At 51.6% G+C, this 16461-nt stretch overlaps 2 protein-coding genes across 8 annotated transcripts in view; both read right to left on the bottom strand.

Moving 5' to 3' along the window:
- AIFM2 (AIF family member 2) overlaps nt 1-1244 on the bottom strand; it is a 28290-nt gene extending 27046 nt beyond the window's left edge. For 2 of the 3 annotated variants that reach the window (XM_072628719.1, XM_072628722.1), the window contains exon 1: nt 1158-1244. The gene's annotated coding sequence lies outside the window, so the exon portion shown is untranslated. Of the gene's footprint in view, nt 1-170; nt 231-1157 lie in introns of those variants that run through there. The other variant, XM_072628720.1, reaches the window with a different exon arrangement.
- A 4559-nt stretch (nt 1245-5803) lies between these two features.
- TYSND1 (trypsin like peroxisomal matrix peptidase 1) lies at nt 5804-13947 on the bottom strand. Of its 5 annotated transcripts, none has more exons than XR_011971587.1 (4): nt 10383-13947; nt 7951-8081; nt 6781-6963; nt 5804-6388 (listed from the first exon to the last, which is right to left on the bottom strand). XR_011971587.1 is itself a non-coding variant. In XM_072628717.1 (4 exons), exons 1-4 carry the CDS (start codon nt 11505-11507, stop codon nt 6332-6334), a joined length of 1422 nt encoding a protein of 473 aa, XP_072484818.1. In that variant the 5' UTR covers nt 11508-11579; the 3' UTR covers nt 5804-6331. The 5 variants fall into 5 exon arrangements, 3 of the variants coding, with proteins under 3 accessions (XP_072484818.1, XP_072484816.1, XP_072484817.1); XM_072628717.1 differs by having other exon boundaries at nt 6875-6963; nt 10363-11579; XM_072628715.1 differs by having other exon boundaries at nt 10363-11570.
- Nucleotides 13948-16461: the final 2514 nt, after the last annotated feature.

The raw sequence follows: 16461 nt of genomic DNA, 5'->3' as shown, positions 1-16461 counted from the left end.
TTGTCCAGGGTCACCCAGCTAGGAAATGTCTGAGGCCAGATTTAAACTCAGCATACAGTAGGAACTTAATAGATTCTGCCTGAATGTAATTATTTTCACTGTTTCCCTTCTATAAAAGACACAGAAGATACATCTCTGATCTCTGAAAAGATACATCCTGGGCCACCAACCTTTCATCTCCTATCTCCAAGCTTTTGTATAGGCTGAACCCCGTTCCTGGAAGGCACTCTTTCCTTTGTTTCCTTCAAGGTTCAAGACAAAAGGCATTTGCTAAACGTTTACTATGTGCCAGGCAAGGTGCTCAGCCCTGGGTGTACAACTACAGGCAAAAAGAACAGTCCCCGCCTCGAGGCATTTTATAGGCATGTAAATCAATTAGACTGCTACGTGCCAGGTATTGGCATCACTTGGGGAGCATCAGTCCAGGTGAGGGTGCTGACGGGCTGGGCCAGGGCGGAGGCGGGGGTGGAAGGCGGGGGATGACCTGAGGCCAGGGGGTGAAGTCCAGGAAAGTCTGGATCGCGCTCCCTTTCCGATGTAGTGCCTGGAGCGCGGTCCTGAAATGCAGCAGGTGGGGCCAAGGGCAGGGTGAGGAAGCACCTAAGCCGGCCCTCCCAGGCAGCCGGGGCCCACGCACGGGGCGCGTCCTAACATCTACCCGCCCGCAGCGCCTCCGAGGCCCCGCACGCGGGCCCCGGGAGGGCGGACTGCGCTCGGACCAGCTGCGGGGACGCGCGCGGGGCACAGAGAGCCAGGAAGCCCGGGTCCAAGCCTCCCGCCCCGCCTAAGCCACGCCCCGGGCGACTCCTGCGGAAACAAGTAACTGGGAGCGTGTCTAGCTGCGCCAGCGGAGGGAGTTTTCCCGGCCGAGAACTCCCTAGAGAATGGGATCCCCTAAGGGGTGCCCCTTCCTGAAGGCGGCCAGCCGCTTTCCCCACAAGAAGAGCCCACAGGGGGGCCCCAGGAGCGCAGGAGGGAAGCAGGGCAGCGCTGGAACTGGAGCCCGGGTCCGAGACCTGGTGCTTTCAGTCTCACTACGCAGCCTCTTCCAGAGACGGGAAGTGGGGGCAGGGCGAGGGAGGAGGGGATAAAGGGGCTCCCCACCTTCCGCGTCCCTGGGGCGCTCCTCAGCCCCGCACCCCCACCCGGGGCCTCACCTAGAGCTCCCGCAGGGGCGGCCGCAGCTCAGATCCCCGAAGTCCTCTAGTTGCAGTGTGACTCAGCGGGACCCGGAAGGGGAGGAAGAGGGGAGGGGGGTTGGGAGGGAGTGGGGGGGGGGAGCTGTCCACTGCACGCAGCCCAGCGGCCACCCTGGAGGCGCCTCCTCCTTGGCCCTGGCTGCCCCCTCCTTCTGTGAGGGAGGGAGGGAGAAAATGAATGAACAGTGAAGGTCCTTCCTAGCAGCTCACTCTCTAACGGGGGGACCAGGGACAATTAACTATCGAGAAGGAATTTACAATTTTCACATGATACGTGTGATGAATATACTGATGATTTTGTTTTCTTAAGAGCTGCCTCCGCTTAGGAGTCAGAACTCACAGTACAGCTTTACCTGGTTAATCAAACCTCCGACAACGCTCAGTCACTGGACCTTAAGTGAAGCCAATCAAAGATTGTGGAACCTGTTTCTGTCACAGAACTCCCGTTCTGTCCTCGAGGGGAGGTGGTCACGACCCCCAAACAGAGCTGTTGTATTGTGGGACTTGCAGGTTTCTGGTGGGATATATATAGGGAGATAGATAGATAGATAGATAGATAGATAGATAGATAGATAGATAGATAGATAGATAGATAGATAGATAGATAGAGATAGGTAGATATATATATATACCTACCTGTGTTTGTACTTCAGCTAAGAGAACATGCCTCACTGATCTGATTAAACTACTTGGTTATTGGCACTCTGGTCTCTAGGCCTGCTTTGTTCTGCTCCAGACTTTCTCAGGTTAGCGTGTGTTCGTTCTTCCTTGCGGAAGAAGACCATGCCATCAGAGAAATGATGACATGACTTGCACTTGACTTTGTTTTGAGTGAGGGAGGGCTGTGCAGGTCACCAGCCTCACTTCTCCTCCAGAGCCATCTGAATCCAGGGACCAGATATTCATCAGGATGACTGGAGATGACCCAGGATGAGGCAATTGGGGTTAACTGACTTGCCCAAGGTCCCATAGCTAGTGAGTGTCAAATGTCTGACGTGACATTTGAACTCAGGTCCTCTTGACAACTGCACTGGTGCTCTATCCACTGCACCACCTAGCTGCCCCTCAGGTTAGAGACTGACTCAGTAAAAATCCTATTAACACAACGGACATGCCTTCTGGCTAAATCCTAGGAGCTGGCAGAATCTAGGAGTCTTCTTCTAAAAGCTTTTTAAGGAATAGATCTCCTTTTATACTCCTAAAATCCTGGGGGGGGGGGGGGGGAGGGAGGAGAGAGACAGGTCAGCAGAGCAGGGGATTCAGATTCTAGGATTCTGTGGGGATGACCCATCTACTAGGAACCCTGTGGTGGAGTCTTTCTGAATAGGGTCCAATCTCTGTCACTCAAGGCCTTCCAGAATCTGGCTCCAGCCTTCTTTTCTAGCCTTGTCTTGCAATATAGTCCCCTTTCCAGGCCCTGGGCTGCAGATTGGACTTCCCACCTGCATTTGGAGTCAAAGGGCCACCTATATAGACAAGCTTACGCAAACCACTGCACCTCCTGAGCTCCCTGGGACTGTTTCCTCACCTATAAAAGGAGAACGTTGGGTGCCATAGGCCACAAGGTCTCCCCTTCCCGCTCTGAGATCCTGCTTTTCAATCCTTATTTCTGCTTAGGCAAGGCAAAGAACTTAGGAAGCCATCAGGTAAGCAAATTTACCTCTGTCCTAATCAGGCGTAAAACTGTGGTCTATTGCTGAATATCAGTTGTAAAAGCCAGCATGTTCCCTTTTAAACCCTGGTCTAGGTTACCTTCCATTCACATAGATGACTCTCAAGAGTAGGAGATTAGGCAACAGTTATCTTTGTCCTACTTTTTTGTGCTAAAGTTCAAGACACTTACCGAACCATTGACATCTTGCCCTCCTTCAGGTAAATATTAATCTCTTGGTACTCCCACAATCCTATGACCTCTGGCCTCTGGCCCATATCTTCTCTACCTACACTTCCATCTATTTTCCTGTCTTTATTCTCCTTAGTGTCATGTTTCACTCTCTGGGAACTGTGATTTTTAGGCTCCAAATATGGTGGTTCCCCAGGTGATGCAGCAGATAGAGCAAAGAACCTGGAGTCAGGAAGACTCATATTCCCTAGTTCAAATCTGACCTCAGACAGAGCTTTATGACCCTGGGAAGTCACTTAACCCTGTTTGTCTCAGTTTCCACATTGGTCAAATGAACTGGAGACAATGGCAAACCACTCCAGTATTTTTGCCAAGAAAATTGCAAATGAGGTCACAGAGTCAAACATGACCGGAAAACAACTGAACAGTAACAAAAATGGTGGTTCCACTGTCTTTGATGTTACACTTCTTACAAATAGTTTGGTTTTCTCCCCTTTGTTCTCTATTTTCATCCTTAAGTGCCTTTGGGGTGACTGTTTTAGTTAGCTATCTTGCTGAGCTTTATTTTTACTGTTTTATGAAACAATCGTCGTCCTAACAGTTTGTCATTCTCATCTGTCAGATTTTACAGACACATTTAACTCTTGATGTCAGTGGTGCCTTTGGCAGCCATCACTCCATGTTGGGCAAGAGATGTTTGCTGAATAAGGCCCTGAACTCTGTCACAATTCTGATTCAGCACTTCATGATTCACCATCAAACAAGAAGATAATACTGTTGTTTGTAAGATGGGCTTCCCAACTCTGAGGCTGAACCTCACACCCATCCGACTGGCCGATTTGGGGGGCACTGATGCATCGTGATGGGCTGTGAATTGGCCCGTCCATTCCGGAAAGCAATGTGGAGCTGGGTCTTACTACACAGTGCATACCTTAGCCCACGTATACCTCTAAGGCAGCTAGGGGGCACACAGTGGGCAGAGCACTGACCTTAGCATCCGGAAGATTTAAGTTTAAATTCTGCCTGAGACACTCACTAGCCATATGTCCCTGAACAAGTCCCATCACGTCACTCAAGACTGCAGCAGCTCCTACCTCCCAGAGTTGTTGGATCAAATGAGATATTTATAAAGTACCCACAAGTCTTAAAGTGTTACATGAATTCAAGCTAGTATTACCAAGTCTACACCCTAGATTTCAAAGAGAAAAAAGACCCTCATGTGCAAAAAATATTGTCTCTGTGGTAGCAAAAAACTGGAAACTGAGGAGATGCCCATCAGTGGGGGAATGGTCTATGGATGAGATGGGATGTTATTGCTCCATTAAGAAATGGCAAACAGGGCCTGGGAAGCCCCATCCAGACTGATGCACCCCAAAGGGAGCAAAACAGTAGAGTCATTTGTACAAGAGCAACAGAGTGAGAATGTAGGACATCAGAGCTCTGGGGATCCACACAGCGAGCAGGAGGCACACGCAAACCCCACACAGGAAGGGGTTTTGCTTGACCATGCAGACTGGTCACAAGGGTTTGATTTTCCCTTTGGGTCACTGGTGGCCCATGGTGGTGGAAGGGAGATAGATGTCTGGGTTCGGGAAGGGGTTGTATTCATGAATAGTTTTTTAAAAGCTGGCCTTCTGAGCGTGGCAGACCACTGCTGAATGCCCTAAACCTTATTTGGCCGCTCTCCTGCCCGTTCCAGCTCACTGCCATCGGTGACACCTGCACAAGACATGCAGAGTAGAAGCAGCCCAACCAAAAGCACTGCATCACACGTGCCATCATCACCCTCTATCCAGCCTGGGGAATGACCAGCCTCAGGGAAATGACCCTCCCTACAACCACCTCAGGGACCACCTCTTGCTTCCCTGTCCGTGGAGACATTTAGCAGTTTCCAAGGCACATGATTCATATACAAACCCTCAATCAGTCGATGAATCTGAGACAGGAGATGGCATGTGGAGATGATGCGGGATTTGGAGAGTCACTGGCATCCTTGCCTCCAAAAGGGGCAGAAAGATGGGAGCAGACCACTCTACAGGGGTTCCTTCCAGCCCCCTTGGATCCTATGATCCTAGATAGATCTTTGAATACATTACTCATTTTCTCTGAGCCTTGGTTTTCTCATCTGTAAAATGGGGATAACTTTTGTTATTCCCTGACAATGGGAACTGTTTTAAGGGAATTTTTTTTTAAGTTGTGCTATTACAAGAACTTGCTAGAAAGCATGGTGAAGAAAGGCCTCAGAGAGGACATTAAGTGCCTCCCAGCATTAGAAGGGCCACCCCAAGGAAAGAGAAGCTTGTTCCACTGAGTCCCAGAGAGGAGAACCAGGAACATTAGGCAGAGGATGCAGAGGGAGGCAGGACGACCGCTCCCCAGAGAGGCAAGTACGGGCACTGAGGGCAGGCCCTTCCAATTCTGGGACCACCAGGCCAGGGCTGGAACCTCTGACCATGCATGTCCTCCTGTCTCTAAGGTCATTCAGTCCACAAGAGGAGGCTGGAAAAAACACTGGATTTTGGGGTCAAAGACATGGGTTTGGGTCTCAGCTGTGCTACCCATCTATGTCAGCGTGATCCCAAGCAAGTAATTCATCATCTCTCTGGGCCTATTTGCACAACTGTAGAACAGAAAGATCCGCATCCCCTACCTCATAGATTATTGTATTGTACTCAAGTTTTCTGGGCCTTGGTTCCCTCGCCTGTAAAATGGGTACAATACTTGCACCTCCTACCTTACCATGTGGTTGTGAAGAAAGCACTTTACACAAGAGCTGTTTTTATTCTTATTTTCATCCTAACTGAGCTGTTCCAGCATCAGCACTACTATAAAGGGCCATCTTCATGGCCCCCTGGGAAATCACCAGCACTCTCCAAGCTTAGACTGGATGACCACTTCAGGAATGCTGGAAAGAAGTCAAACAAGATGCCTCCTGAGGTAAACCAGATAGCAGGGCACCCAGCACCTGAGAGTCAGAGCAAACAAGTGGGTGGGATCTCTGGCTGACAACTTCTAAGGTGATCTGTGTCTGTGTCCACTCTGTCAGGCTTTGGCCCCAGGGGTTGCTGGGCCACCATCATTAATGTCCTGACGACCCAACAGGAGACTGGCAGTGCCCTCTGGAAGGGTCAGAGCTTGCTCCGGGGGGGCTCGGCCGGGACTCTCTGCAGCCGCCACACCACTCTGACCTGCTCACCAGGCCGGTCCAGCTTCCTGAGGAGGTGCAGGTCCCCAGTTTGCCTGTACTGATCCAGGGCTGGTTCTAGGACAGTGATGGGGATGCTGAAGTTCAGGTGAGGATAGGTGGCCCCTGTGCTGTTGTCTCTAGTGTTGCTGGTGACAATCCCTACAGGATAGAATCAGGGATAAGGAGATAGTCGATGACTAGAGTCCAGCTGATGCCAGAACAGCAGCACCTGGCTCTTAGGGTCAGCCTGTGGTGTGGTGACCACCCAGAGATGAGTTACCCCAGCCCTCCAAGACTCCCCTCATCCAAGAGTCTGCCCCTCCTTGTTCCAGTGCTTTGCAAACATCTGCTTAGTCATCTTTTGGGGGGTGTGCATACTATCTCCTTCAAAGAGTCCAACAGTTCTCAAAGCCAGGGACCATGTGGCCCCATTTCCCTCTTCTCCCTCTGGTGCCTAGAATAGGGCTGGGCACACAGAAGGTACTGACTCAAGTTTCCTGAGCCTACCTGGGGGACAGAGGGAGAAGGAAGGAATTCATGGAGCTCATTACCAAGGAGTTCCCCAGAGCTGGTGAAGAGAGGCCCCCCACTGGAGCCCCCGTGCACAGCACATGTTGTCTGCAGCATCACGGGCGTGTCATTCACCTCCACCACAGCAGACAGGATCCCTGAGGTCACTGAGGGGCCGCAGGTCTGGCCAAAGGCCCCAAAGCCGACCACCTGCACATCCTCTCCTGCAAAAGGAATGGCAGGCCACGATCAGGTGGGGAGCAAAAGGACAAGGGGGCTTCACTGCCCAGCCTCACATTCTGCCTCCAGGGGCTCTCCTGAGAAGAGTAATGAGCTTGGACTCAGAAGACTCTGGTTCTGCTACTGACTGACTCTGTGACCCTGAACAAGTCCCTTCCCCTCTGGGAGCCTCAATTTCCTAATCATGAAAATGGGGAACATGTGTGGAACTACCTGGCTGTGCTGTTGTGAGATAACCAGGTAAAGTGCTTTGCACACCTGAAAGTTCTGTGTAAATAGGATTGATTGCTAACTAACATTATTATAACCATTAACATGCAAGGAACACTCATAGTAAAGAGAGGGCTACCCTCAGAGTCTGAAAGACCTGGGTTCAAATTCTACCTCTTGCATATCCTTTAGGTGCCACAGCCAGCTAAGATTACGTGTGTCAGAGAATCCACTAATCTACATTAGTACAGAGATTCCTCCCTGGGGGACTAGGGCCTCCACACACCAAGAAACTCACTGGTCCTGCTGAAAAAAATCTATCTATGAACATAGTGGGAAACACTTGGCATCAATCAACCAATGAGCATTTCTGAAGCACCTACTGTGTGCCGGGTAAGCAGAATACCCTGGCAAAAGATGACCAATTCTGCCTCACAAAGAGCTTATATTCTAATGAATAAAACCATAAAGCATCACAGGATCAAGTGCTTCATATTCCAGAATGAAAAGATGACCAGACCTACAGCCAGGAAGAAACTGAGTCATCAACTAGGCTAGCACCCTCATTTGGCAGGGGGACCCAAGAGTGGCAGTTCTTTGCCAAGGCCAGATGCCGGCTGAGCAGGAGGGCAGCTTCCCAGGCAGATGCCTCAGGAGTCACCCCCAGTCTCATGAAGGACTGCTGGACCCACCCGCCTCTGCCACCCACCCTAACTTGGCCTATTATGCTCAGACTCATGGTCCCCATCTTCCCAGTTCACCTTCATGGAAACGGCTGGCCAAGATAGGAAATGGGACACCTCGGAGATCTTCCTCCAGCTTCAGCACCGCCACATCATAGGGAGACGTATCCTGGGTAGCAAACACCACTTTCCCCCAGACCGGAGAACTCCTAGAGGTGAACAAGGGGCAGAAAAGGATTTTAGGAGGAAGACCCAAGGATTACAGCTTTTGGACCAACTGAGGCCTCTGAGCTCAAGATAATGCAGGGCAAAAAGGAGCCTCCCCAGAGCTGGTTTGCTTTCTTTCTGGTTCTTAGGACCAGACTGGAAAAGACCTTGGAGGTCATGGAGTCCAAGTCCCCATTTTAGAGACATATTCGACTTGGTCAAAGGCCCATAGCTAGTCAGGGTCAAAGTTGGGAAGCAAACCATGGTCCCTGCCTCTAAAGCCAGGGACCCTTCCCCCACTGCCCAGTGAGAGAGAACAGGGACCACACACTTCCCCCAAGTCATAGTAATGCTTCTTTCCTGTCTTACTGAAGAACCATGTCAATGCAGTAAGGAACCAGTTGGTAGAGGGTCAGTGGTTCACAAAAAAAGTAGTCTGAAAAGTCAGGAGACCTGACATCCCTGGCTCCTGTACACTTCTCTACAGCCTCAGTTTCCTCTTCTGCCAAACAAAGACAATGACCTCTAGGATGACCTCTTGGGTGCCGTTCAACTCCAGTTATCTACAAACCTCTGCTATATAATGGAAGTTTCCTCCTCACTCCTCCTAAGGTACAAATATGTGGATCCAAGAAAAGTAATTTGTAAAAGCACAGCTAATTAGGAACGTATGACTGTAGAATTGAGGAATCTTAAGTCATCAGTTCCAACCCCCTCATTTTACAGAGGGGGAAACTGAGGCTTAGAAAGGTAAAGTGACTTGTCCAAGGTCCTATGGATGGTGTGGCAGAAGCCAGAATGAAACCCAATTGCCGTGACCTTCCCCCTCCCCCACCATGTCCAGGCCTACTGGGCCAAATCCATTGGCCTAGCAGGGCCTCCATGGAGCCTGTTCTGGAAGCAGGTGCCTAAGGCCACAAAGGAAAAGGTAGGATGTGAGTCAGATTAGGAAGTAAAGGAAGCTCTAATGAGTGGGGAGTAGAGGCAGGTGAAGAAAACAGCTGCCCAAGAAAGGGTGAAGAAGGATGACTTGCAGATCCAGCCAAGTGAACTGGCCCCACCCTGAACTTCCCACCACCTACACTAAGCTCACTGTAAGGCAGCTGTAGCACAGAGTAACAAACAAGCACAAGATATGGGGCCTGGGATGGAATCCCAGCTGTGTGACCTTGGCTAAACCACTGTCCCTCTTTGGGACTCCCTTTACTACTTCAGGAGACAGAGAATGCTCATGCCCCAACTTTCGATGCGATAATGTGAAGAAAGCCCAGTAACTCAAAACCCTCCCAATTCAGGGTGGGGAAAACAACGAAGTCTCTTGCCCTCCCAAAGTTGCAGCAACCCCAAAGGCCTCTCCCAGAACTTTCCAGAGGCTGGCCTGGCCCAGGAAGAGGACCGGATGAAGATGAGGACTTGGCAGACAGCACAGAGAAATAGCACCGCTAAGGAAGTAGGAGGCGAGCAGGATGCAGAGGCAACTTCACTAGACAGTTCAGGGGGCAGTAAGGTTATGGGTTGGCAGAGGTGGGCTGCAGTTGTCAGGGAACCTAAGGGAAGCAAGGCTGGAGGGCAGCGCCTGGAGTATTCCTAGGTAACCTAAGAGACAGAGGAGAAGCCGCTGAGGATCAGAGGAGGAGAGATGAGGATGCAGCTGGGGGAATCCAAGTGGCTGTCGCTAAGCAACCCCCCACAGGGAGTATGAGGAGGGAAGGGGGGATTGCTGCTAGGAAACCCAGGAAGGACTTCGCTGAGCTGGCTGGGGTTGCTAAGCAACTAAGAGCCTGCTCTAGGCAAGCAGTTTAGCACTACTCCGCAAAGCAGGCTGAACAGAGAGTCTCGGACCTGCTCGGGATGGAGTTGCTAGGCAACAGGGGATAGGGAAAGTAGCCAGGAGGTAGGAAAGGCACTGCGAGCCACCCAGGTGGGAATACTAAGTGGGACGGTAACCCTGGGACTGTGGATGGCAATTGCTAGGAGGCCTAGCGAGCCCAGGGAGGGCTGAAGGGGGTCGAGGGGAGTAGCACCTAGGAAGTCTGGGGATGGTACCTAGGGCCACACGGGAGACAGGGGGGCAGGCTAGGCACACCAGGGACAGCTCGGCTAGGGGGAGGGACCACGGCGCTCGTCATCGAGACAGACCAATAGAGGGGCTGGGTGGGGGTGGAACTGCTGAGCGAGTAAGGAATGGGGGGAGTGGAAATCGGTTGCTAGGCAACCCAAGAAGCCACAGCTACAGCTGGGGCCTCCGCTGGGAATGGCGTTGCTGGGTAACCGCGGCCTTACTTGGGGATGGCAGGCCTCACCAGGACCCTCGCAGCTTCCCGGGGGGCCACGTGACGGCAGGTGAGCACCAGGTGCGGGGCCAGCGCCACTCCAGAGCCCCACACAGACCCACACTCGATCAGGACGGCTGCGACCAACGCAGCCCCGAGCTCTGGGAGCGGGGCGGCGGGCTCCCCGCCGTCGGGCGGCAGGAGCGCGGCCAGCAGGCGGGCGTCGGCGTGGCGGCCCAGACGGCCGAGCGCGGGGGCCGCGGCGCGGAGGAGCGCGTCAGCGGCGCACAGCAGGCTCAGGCCCACCCACTCACGGGCCCGCCAGCAGAGCGGCGCCGCCACGAGCGCCACGAGCGCGCCGTCGGCCGAGAAGACGCCGGCGCCCTCGGTGCCGGGCAGGCAGCGCGCGTCGGTGAGCAGCAGCGGGCCGGCCGCGTTGCTGAGCACGCCGCGGCTCAGGCTGTTGAGGAAGATGTCCGGGCAGAAGGCGCCGAACGGGGAGCCGCAGGCGAGCAGCGGGGCGCCCTTGGGCAGGGAGGCGGCGGCGGCCACCGACAGCCACGGGCCCCCTGCCGCCTCGGCGCGGCCCTCCACGCTCAGCAAAGCGAACCAGCCGAGCGCCGCCAGCAACGGCCCCTCGTCGGCCCCCGCGCCCGCGTCGGCCTCGGGCTCCTGCGGCTCGGGGCCGCCGCCCGCGAAGCGCCAGTGCTCGGCCGCCTCGCCGCTGAAGAGGCGCGCGAAGCTGGCGCGGAAGGCCGGGCAGCAGACGAGCAGCAGCAGGCGGGCGCGGGCCTGGCCGCGGGGCGCCGGCCGGGCGCTGCAGGGCGGCGTGCACAGCGCGCCCCTCCGCCCGGCCCGCGCCCCGACTCCGCGCCCCGGCCCCCACTGCACGTGCAGCCGCATATCATCGCGGCAGCTGTCGGCGCCCAGGAAGGGCGGCCCAGCCCCCGGCTGCAGCGCCGCGGCGCCCGCGCTCAGGAAGGGCGCCACGATGCCCCCGTGGCACAGCACGAGCCCCGCGCGCCGGCTCAGCAGCACCCCGCTGCAGCTCCACGGGCCCTCGGCCTCGGCCCCGGGCCGCTCCGCGCCGCGGGCGCTCACTACGCAGCCAGCCCGCTCGCCCGCCGCCAAGGCCAGGCCCCAGGACCGCCCCATAGCTCTGGAGGCCCCGCAGACGGCCAGAGCGCCGCCGAAGCCTAGGGCCTTCTGCGTAGCCACACGGCCGCCGCCCAATGGGGGCCCAGAGCCTTTTCTTTGAGACTCCTGATTGGCTGGCCGATGTGGCCAGCACGACGGGATTGGGCGGACGGACGGTGACTGCCACGCGGAGCGTCTCGCAATGACAGCCTGGCCCACGGGGATCGGCCAATCGAAACTCGTTTGCGGAAGCAAAGGGGGCGGGGAGGGGCCGTCGCTCAGGGTCCGATCCGTAGGCGCTTTGTGGTTGGCATTTACACTGTTACCTTTGGCCCCGTGAGACAGGTAGCTAGATGGCCGCTGTGCCCCTTTTGCCAAGAAAGGCAGCGACATGCCCAGGGTCACCCAGCTGGCGCCGAGACCCAGCAGTTGTGACCTGGCCTCTGTACCAAAGGAGTGTAGAGTTGGGTGGCTGTCCCACATTACACTCAACCAAGAAAAAAAAAGCCCATACCCCTAGAGCAGGGGTCACCACCTGCTTGTTTTTGTGCAAGAAAAAGTTTATTTATAAATGGTAAAAAGCGCATTGTTAACTCCCTGGGCCTTGCAGAGTGGGGTGAGGGCCACCTGCTACTTTCTGGCTGTTTGCCGACCCCTAAAATTCAAATGTGACAACCTTACCTTTGGCAAGTCAAGCCCAGCCCCATGAGACCTAGGTGAAAAGCAGGTCTATTACAAGAGACATTGACAAGTTCAGGGAACCCTTAACGTGCCCTAGACTTTGCACAGTTCAGTCATAGCTACCTAGATAATAGATCTGGAAGGAATTTTAAAAGCCATCTTTTCCAAATCTCTCATTTTTAGAAGCGACTTTCTCAAAACCAAATTAAGCATCTACTCCATACCTTTTCTAAGCCTGTTCCCTTCCACTCCAGCCAAACTGGACTACTCTTCATTCCAGTCCAGCAGTGCCCTCCACCACAATTTCCACCTGCTGCCATACTATCACTCTCATGTTAAATGCCAGTTCTGTAAAGTCACTGAGTCAGCAAGGATCTTTTAAGCACCTACTCTGAGCTAAACACTGGGGATCTCTGTAGAAGGAAGGCACTACAATTAGGGGTGATCAAGGAAGCTTCTTGAAGAGGATTTGGCTAGGACTTAGAGAGCATTCCAGGAATGAAGGGCAACTAGTGAAAATGCCTGGAATCTGGACATGGGCTGTTTTGTGCCAGGAATGGCAAAGACACCAGTGTCACTGGATTAAAGAGTAAAGGGTGGGACATAAGGTGTAAGACAGAAAAGGTAGGATGGGACTAGTTTCTGAAGAGCTGTCATACTGGGGCTGATAGGAAGCCACTGGCGTTTTATCAAGAATGAGGAAGACAAGGTCTGATCAGCACTTTCGGAAGATCAATTTGACAACTGAGTTGAGGAAGATTTGGAGTGGAGAGAGACGAGACTTGAGACTCTTTGCGTTACTCCAGGCATGAGATGATGGGGGTTTTCACCAAGGTAGTAGTGTTAGAGGAAAGAAGGGGAACATACTGGAAGTGTTGCAAAGGTAAAATAGATGAGCCTTGGCAGCAGACTGGATCTGGGGAATAGTGAAAAGTCCAAGATAATCCTTAGGTTGGGAGTCTTGGATGACCGGGAAGATGGTGTTGCCTTGTTTGTCCTTTCCTTTTCCTTCCTTTTTCCACTGATCCAAGAGGATCAGTGATATCATGGGTGATGTCTTGACTTGCTTGTGGATTGAATTTAAGTGAACTTCACTCTCTTCTGAGTCATCAGAAGTCCAGCAGCAGGACAAAAATCAAGACAACTGGTGCTGGCCTGGGATGCAGATGACTTTGGTGTCTTCAATGTCTGACTAAGCTCTAAGCACTCCACAAAACACCTGCTTCTGCCACCTTCATGGCCATTGGAACAAATTGTTCTCATCTACCTCTTCTGCCAGGGGAAGTCTTCACATGCTTGGGGTAGATACCCCCCAACTCACCAATGAGTTGGAGGCCTATCAGTTACCCTTAACCTGGTTTTAGCCCCTTTGAGACTATTTACCAGGGTGTGGCCACTGTGCATGCTACAGGAACCACAGGTGAGGGTTGAGTGCCAGCTACATACCAAAGATGGAAGAGCACCCCTGAAAATGGCTCAGCAAACCCTCACAACCAGAGGTGCTAGTCTACCCTGAACACTCCACACACACCCACATCACCTGCATACCCACCAGCCAGCTCAGCTCCAACTGAGCCTCTCACTCAAATGCATAGGAAGGCTTATGCCCAGTTGTATCTAGTGATGTTGGTCAAACAAAATGGATCTGCCATTCACATCAGATATAAGGCACGTTGACAGATCCTTCCAATGCCAGAAGATACTGACATACTTTCTCTGGAGGAAAGATGAGACCACGCAAAGAGAATTCCAAGTATATTGAAATGGCAAAAAAAAAAAAAAAAAAAAGGCAGAGTTTAGAGATGCTTTCATTGTGGAATAGGACACAATGGTGCAAGAGAGGTGGGGAGAGAATACACAGTGGAACTGGTTAGGAGAGGTTAGCCATCACCTGGGAAAGAACTAAAGGTGGGAAGTTGCAGTAAGGATAAAAAGTGTCTGGGGCTGCATGACAGAGGGAAGGATGAAATAACAAAGGACTGTAATCAGATATGGACACATCATAAACACGGAAGTAGAGTCCTCATAGGAGAGTTCAAGGCAAAACCAAAGCCCAGGTTTTGCTGATCTTAAGACCAACTCTCCCCACCACACACTGCTCTGGTTTATAGCCTATCATGTGCATGGAAGTCATTGGGTGTCAATATTAACTGATTATAAGACAATAGATCCATTTAGAGTCCTGACTCTGCAGTCATAGGCCCTTGGGTTCATATCCTGCCACTGGCGTTACCCATATGACCTTGGACAAATCATTGAGTATCTTGGGCCTCCGTTTTTCAGTTTCCTCATCCGTTGGACTAGTTGGCTTCTAAGATTCCTTCCACCTGTCTTTACTAACGCATATTCCCTGATCTGAAACCATCATCTTGTCTTCTAACTCTACATTAGTGTAGGCTGCCCCCCAAGGCTGGGATAGTAGTGATTAAGGACTGGAATTCCAATTTCCCTCCCTGGATGAAGAGAAAACCTCCACTAGTGAAGTCAGCACCTTTTCTGTAATTTAATATGTCTTGAAGGGCTGCCTAGGGCATTGATTAGTAAATTGCCCAGGTCATCTCTTTAGCTATTCAAGCCCTTTGGAACCTGGCCTCTTCCTATGTTTCCAGTTCACTCACAACCAGGTCGGTTGCTGGGTGGGGAATTATGGACCACAGCAACTTTCAAAGAATGTCTCCTAAATTAGAGAGGTTGTAATATGAATCCTTGGAAGGTGAACCCGCAATGAGGAAATGACAGACCTTTAAAGTATGGAAGTGTTTAAAGAAATTTAATATTTTCACATCATAATCAAGGCACAAAATCTCACTCAGGCTAATAATTCTCTTTCACAATAGAACCACAAAAGGGGACATAATTAATGGTTTTCCTTAGGACACTTGGCCCCTTCTTGGGGCTGGGCCAGACTCACAAGTTGGCCTAATAATTGTAAAAGTCCTGTTAACTATTCTAGCTCCCAGCAAAGAGGAGTTTCGTCCTCCCTAGAGTTCAGTGATCTTCCCCAAATGATACTGAAGTAATTAGCATAGGGTGCTGTGTTAATATGGTGTTTTGACATGGAAAATGGCTCAGAGCTTTGGTTTCTCCAAGTCACAAATACTATGAAATTGCTTAAAAAAATCATCGCTGCTCACATTTATAGAGAGCTTTGCATAGTCTTAACTGATCATCAGAACCATTCAAGTGCTGTAATTATTTCCATTTTACAGATGCGTTCACTGACTTTCCTGGTCTCGAAGCTGATGTCTAAGGCAGAATCTGAACCCAGGTCTTCCTGACTCCAAGATCAGCATTCTATTCACTACTGCTCACTGCTTCACAAAGTGTGGAACATGTCACCTTCCAGTTTAGATCAAGACAAGAGACACAACCTTTTAGTGTTCCAAGATTGCCCAATGGGGAGCTCAACTTCAGTGACAACTTAGTACCTCAGACCTGTCCTCTTGTATTCGAATCCAATCTGCACCAGCACTTTAAGATATCTATTTCATATTTATCCCATAGATGAGGCTTGTTAAAAACCTCACTAATAGTTATAGTTACAACACGGTCATCCCACTTCTCAACTAAGCATAGATAGCAATCCTTTGGGTTCTTGTGTCCTTAAGACTAAGGACACACCGAGCTCCATTAAGACCCTCCTTATCTTTGATCAAGCACCTAAATGCTCTCCCTACAATTTCAAGGATAAGCAACACAGCAAACTTGGGATACCATAAAATTGAACCATCTCCTTGTAGAGGAAAGACTGGCATCCGTCAGAAACTTAGATTCAGATCCCAGCTCTAACACGAGCCCTATAAACAATGGGCAGGTTAATTTAACCTCTGAGGTTGTTTCTTCATCTGTAAAATGGCATCATTTTGTAAACCTCAAATTTCATCCAACACGTTCAGTTGCCAAACCTTGCTATTTCTACCTTAATACCCTTTCAAAACTATTTCCTTCTATTTGGCCAGCAACCCCCTTAGTTTAGGTTCTGTCCATTCTCCTTGCCTACTGCAATAGCTTCTGGATGTCTCCCTGCTTCACATCTCACCTCTCTATAATCTTAACATCCACATAGCTACCAGGGTGACTCTGCGAAAGCACAGATATGATGTTACTGCACCACTCAATAAGACCATAGTGGCTCTCTATTCCAACTTGTTTGACTTTTATCTTTCCAGCCTAGCTTCCACATTCTCCCAGTACCTCACACACATAAGTCCATCTCCCATCCCTGCCTTTGTATTCTCCCCATTCCACCTCACCCCCAAGGCACACACTCCTTCCTCATCTTAGTTACAGA

This window comes from Notamacropus eugenii, chromosome 1 (assembly GCF_028372415.1).
Source record: "Notamacropus eugenii isolate mMacEug1 chromosome 1, mMacEug1.pri_v2, whole genome shotgun sequence".
In the NCBI taxonomy this organism is placed as follows: domain Eukaryota; kingdom Metazoa; phylum Chordata; class Mammalia; order Diprotodontia; family Macropodidae; genus Notamacropus; species Notamacropus eugenii.
Note: the sequence above shows the minus strand (reverse complement) of the source record. Positions and strands in the feature narration are given on the sequence as shown.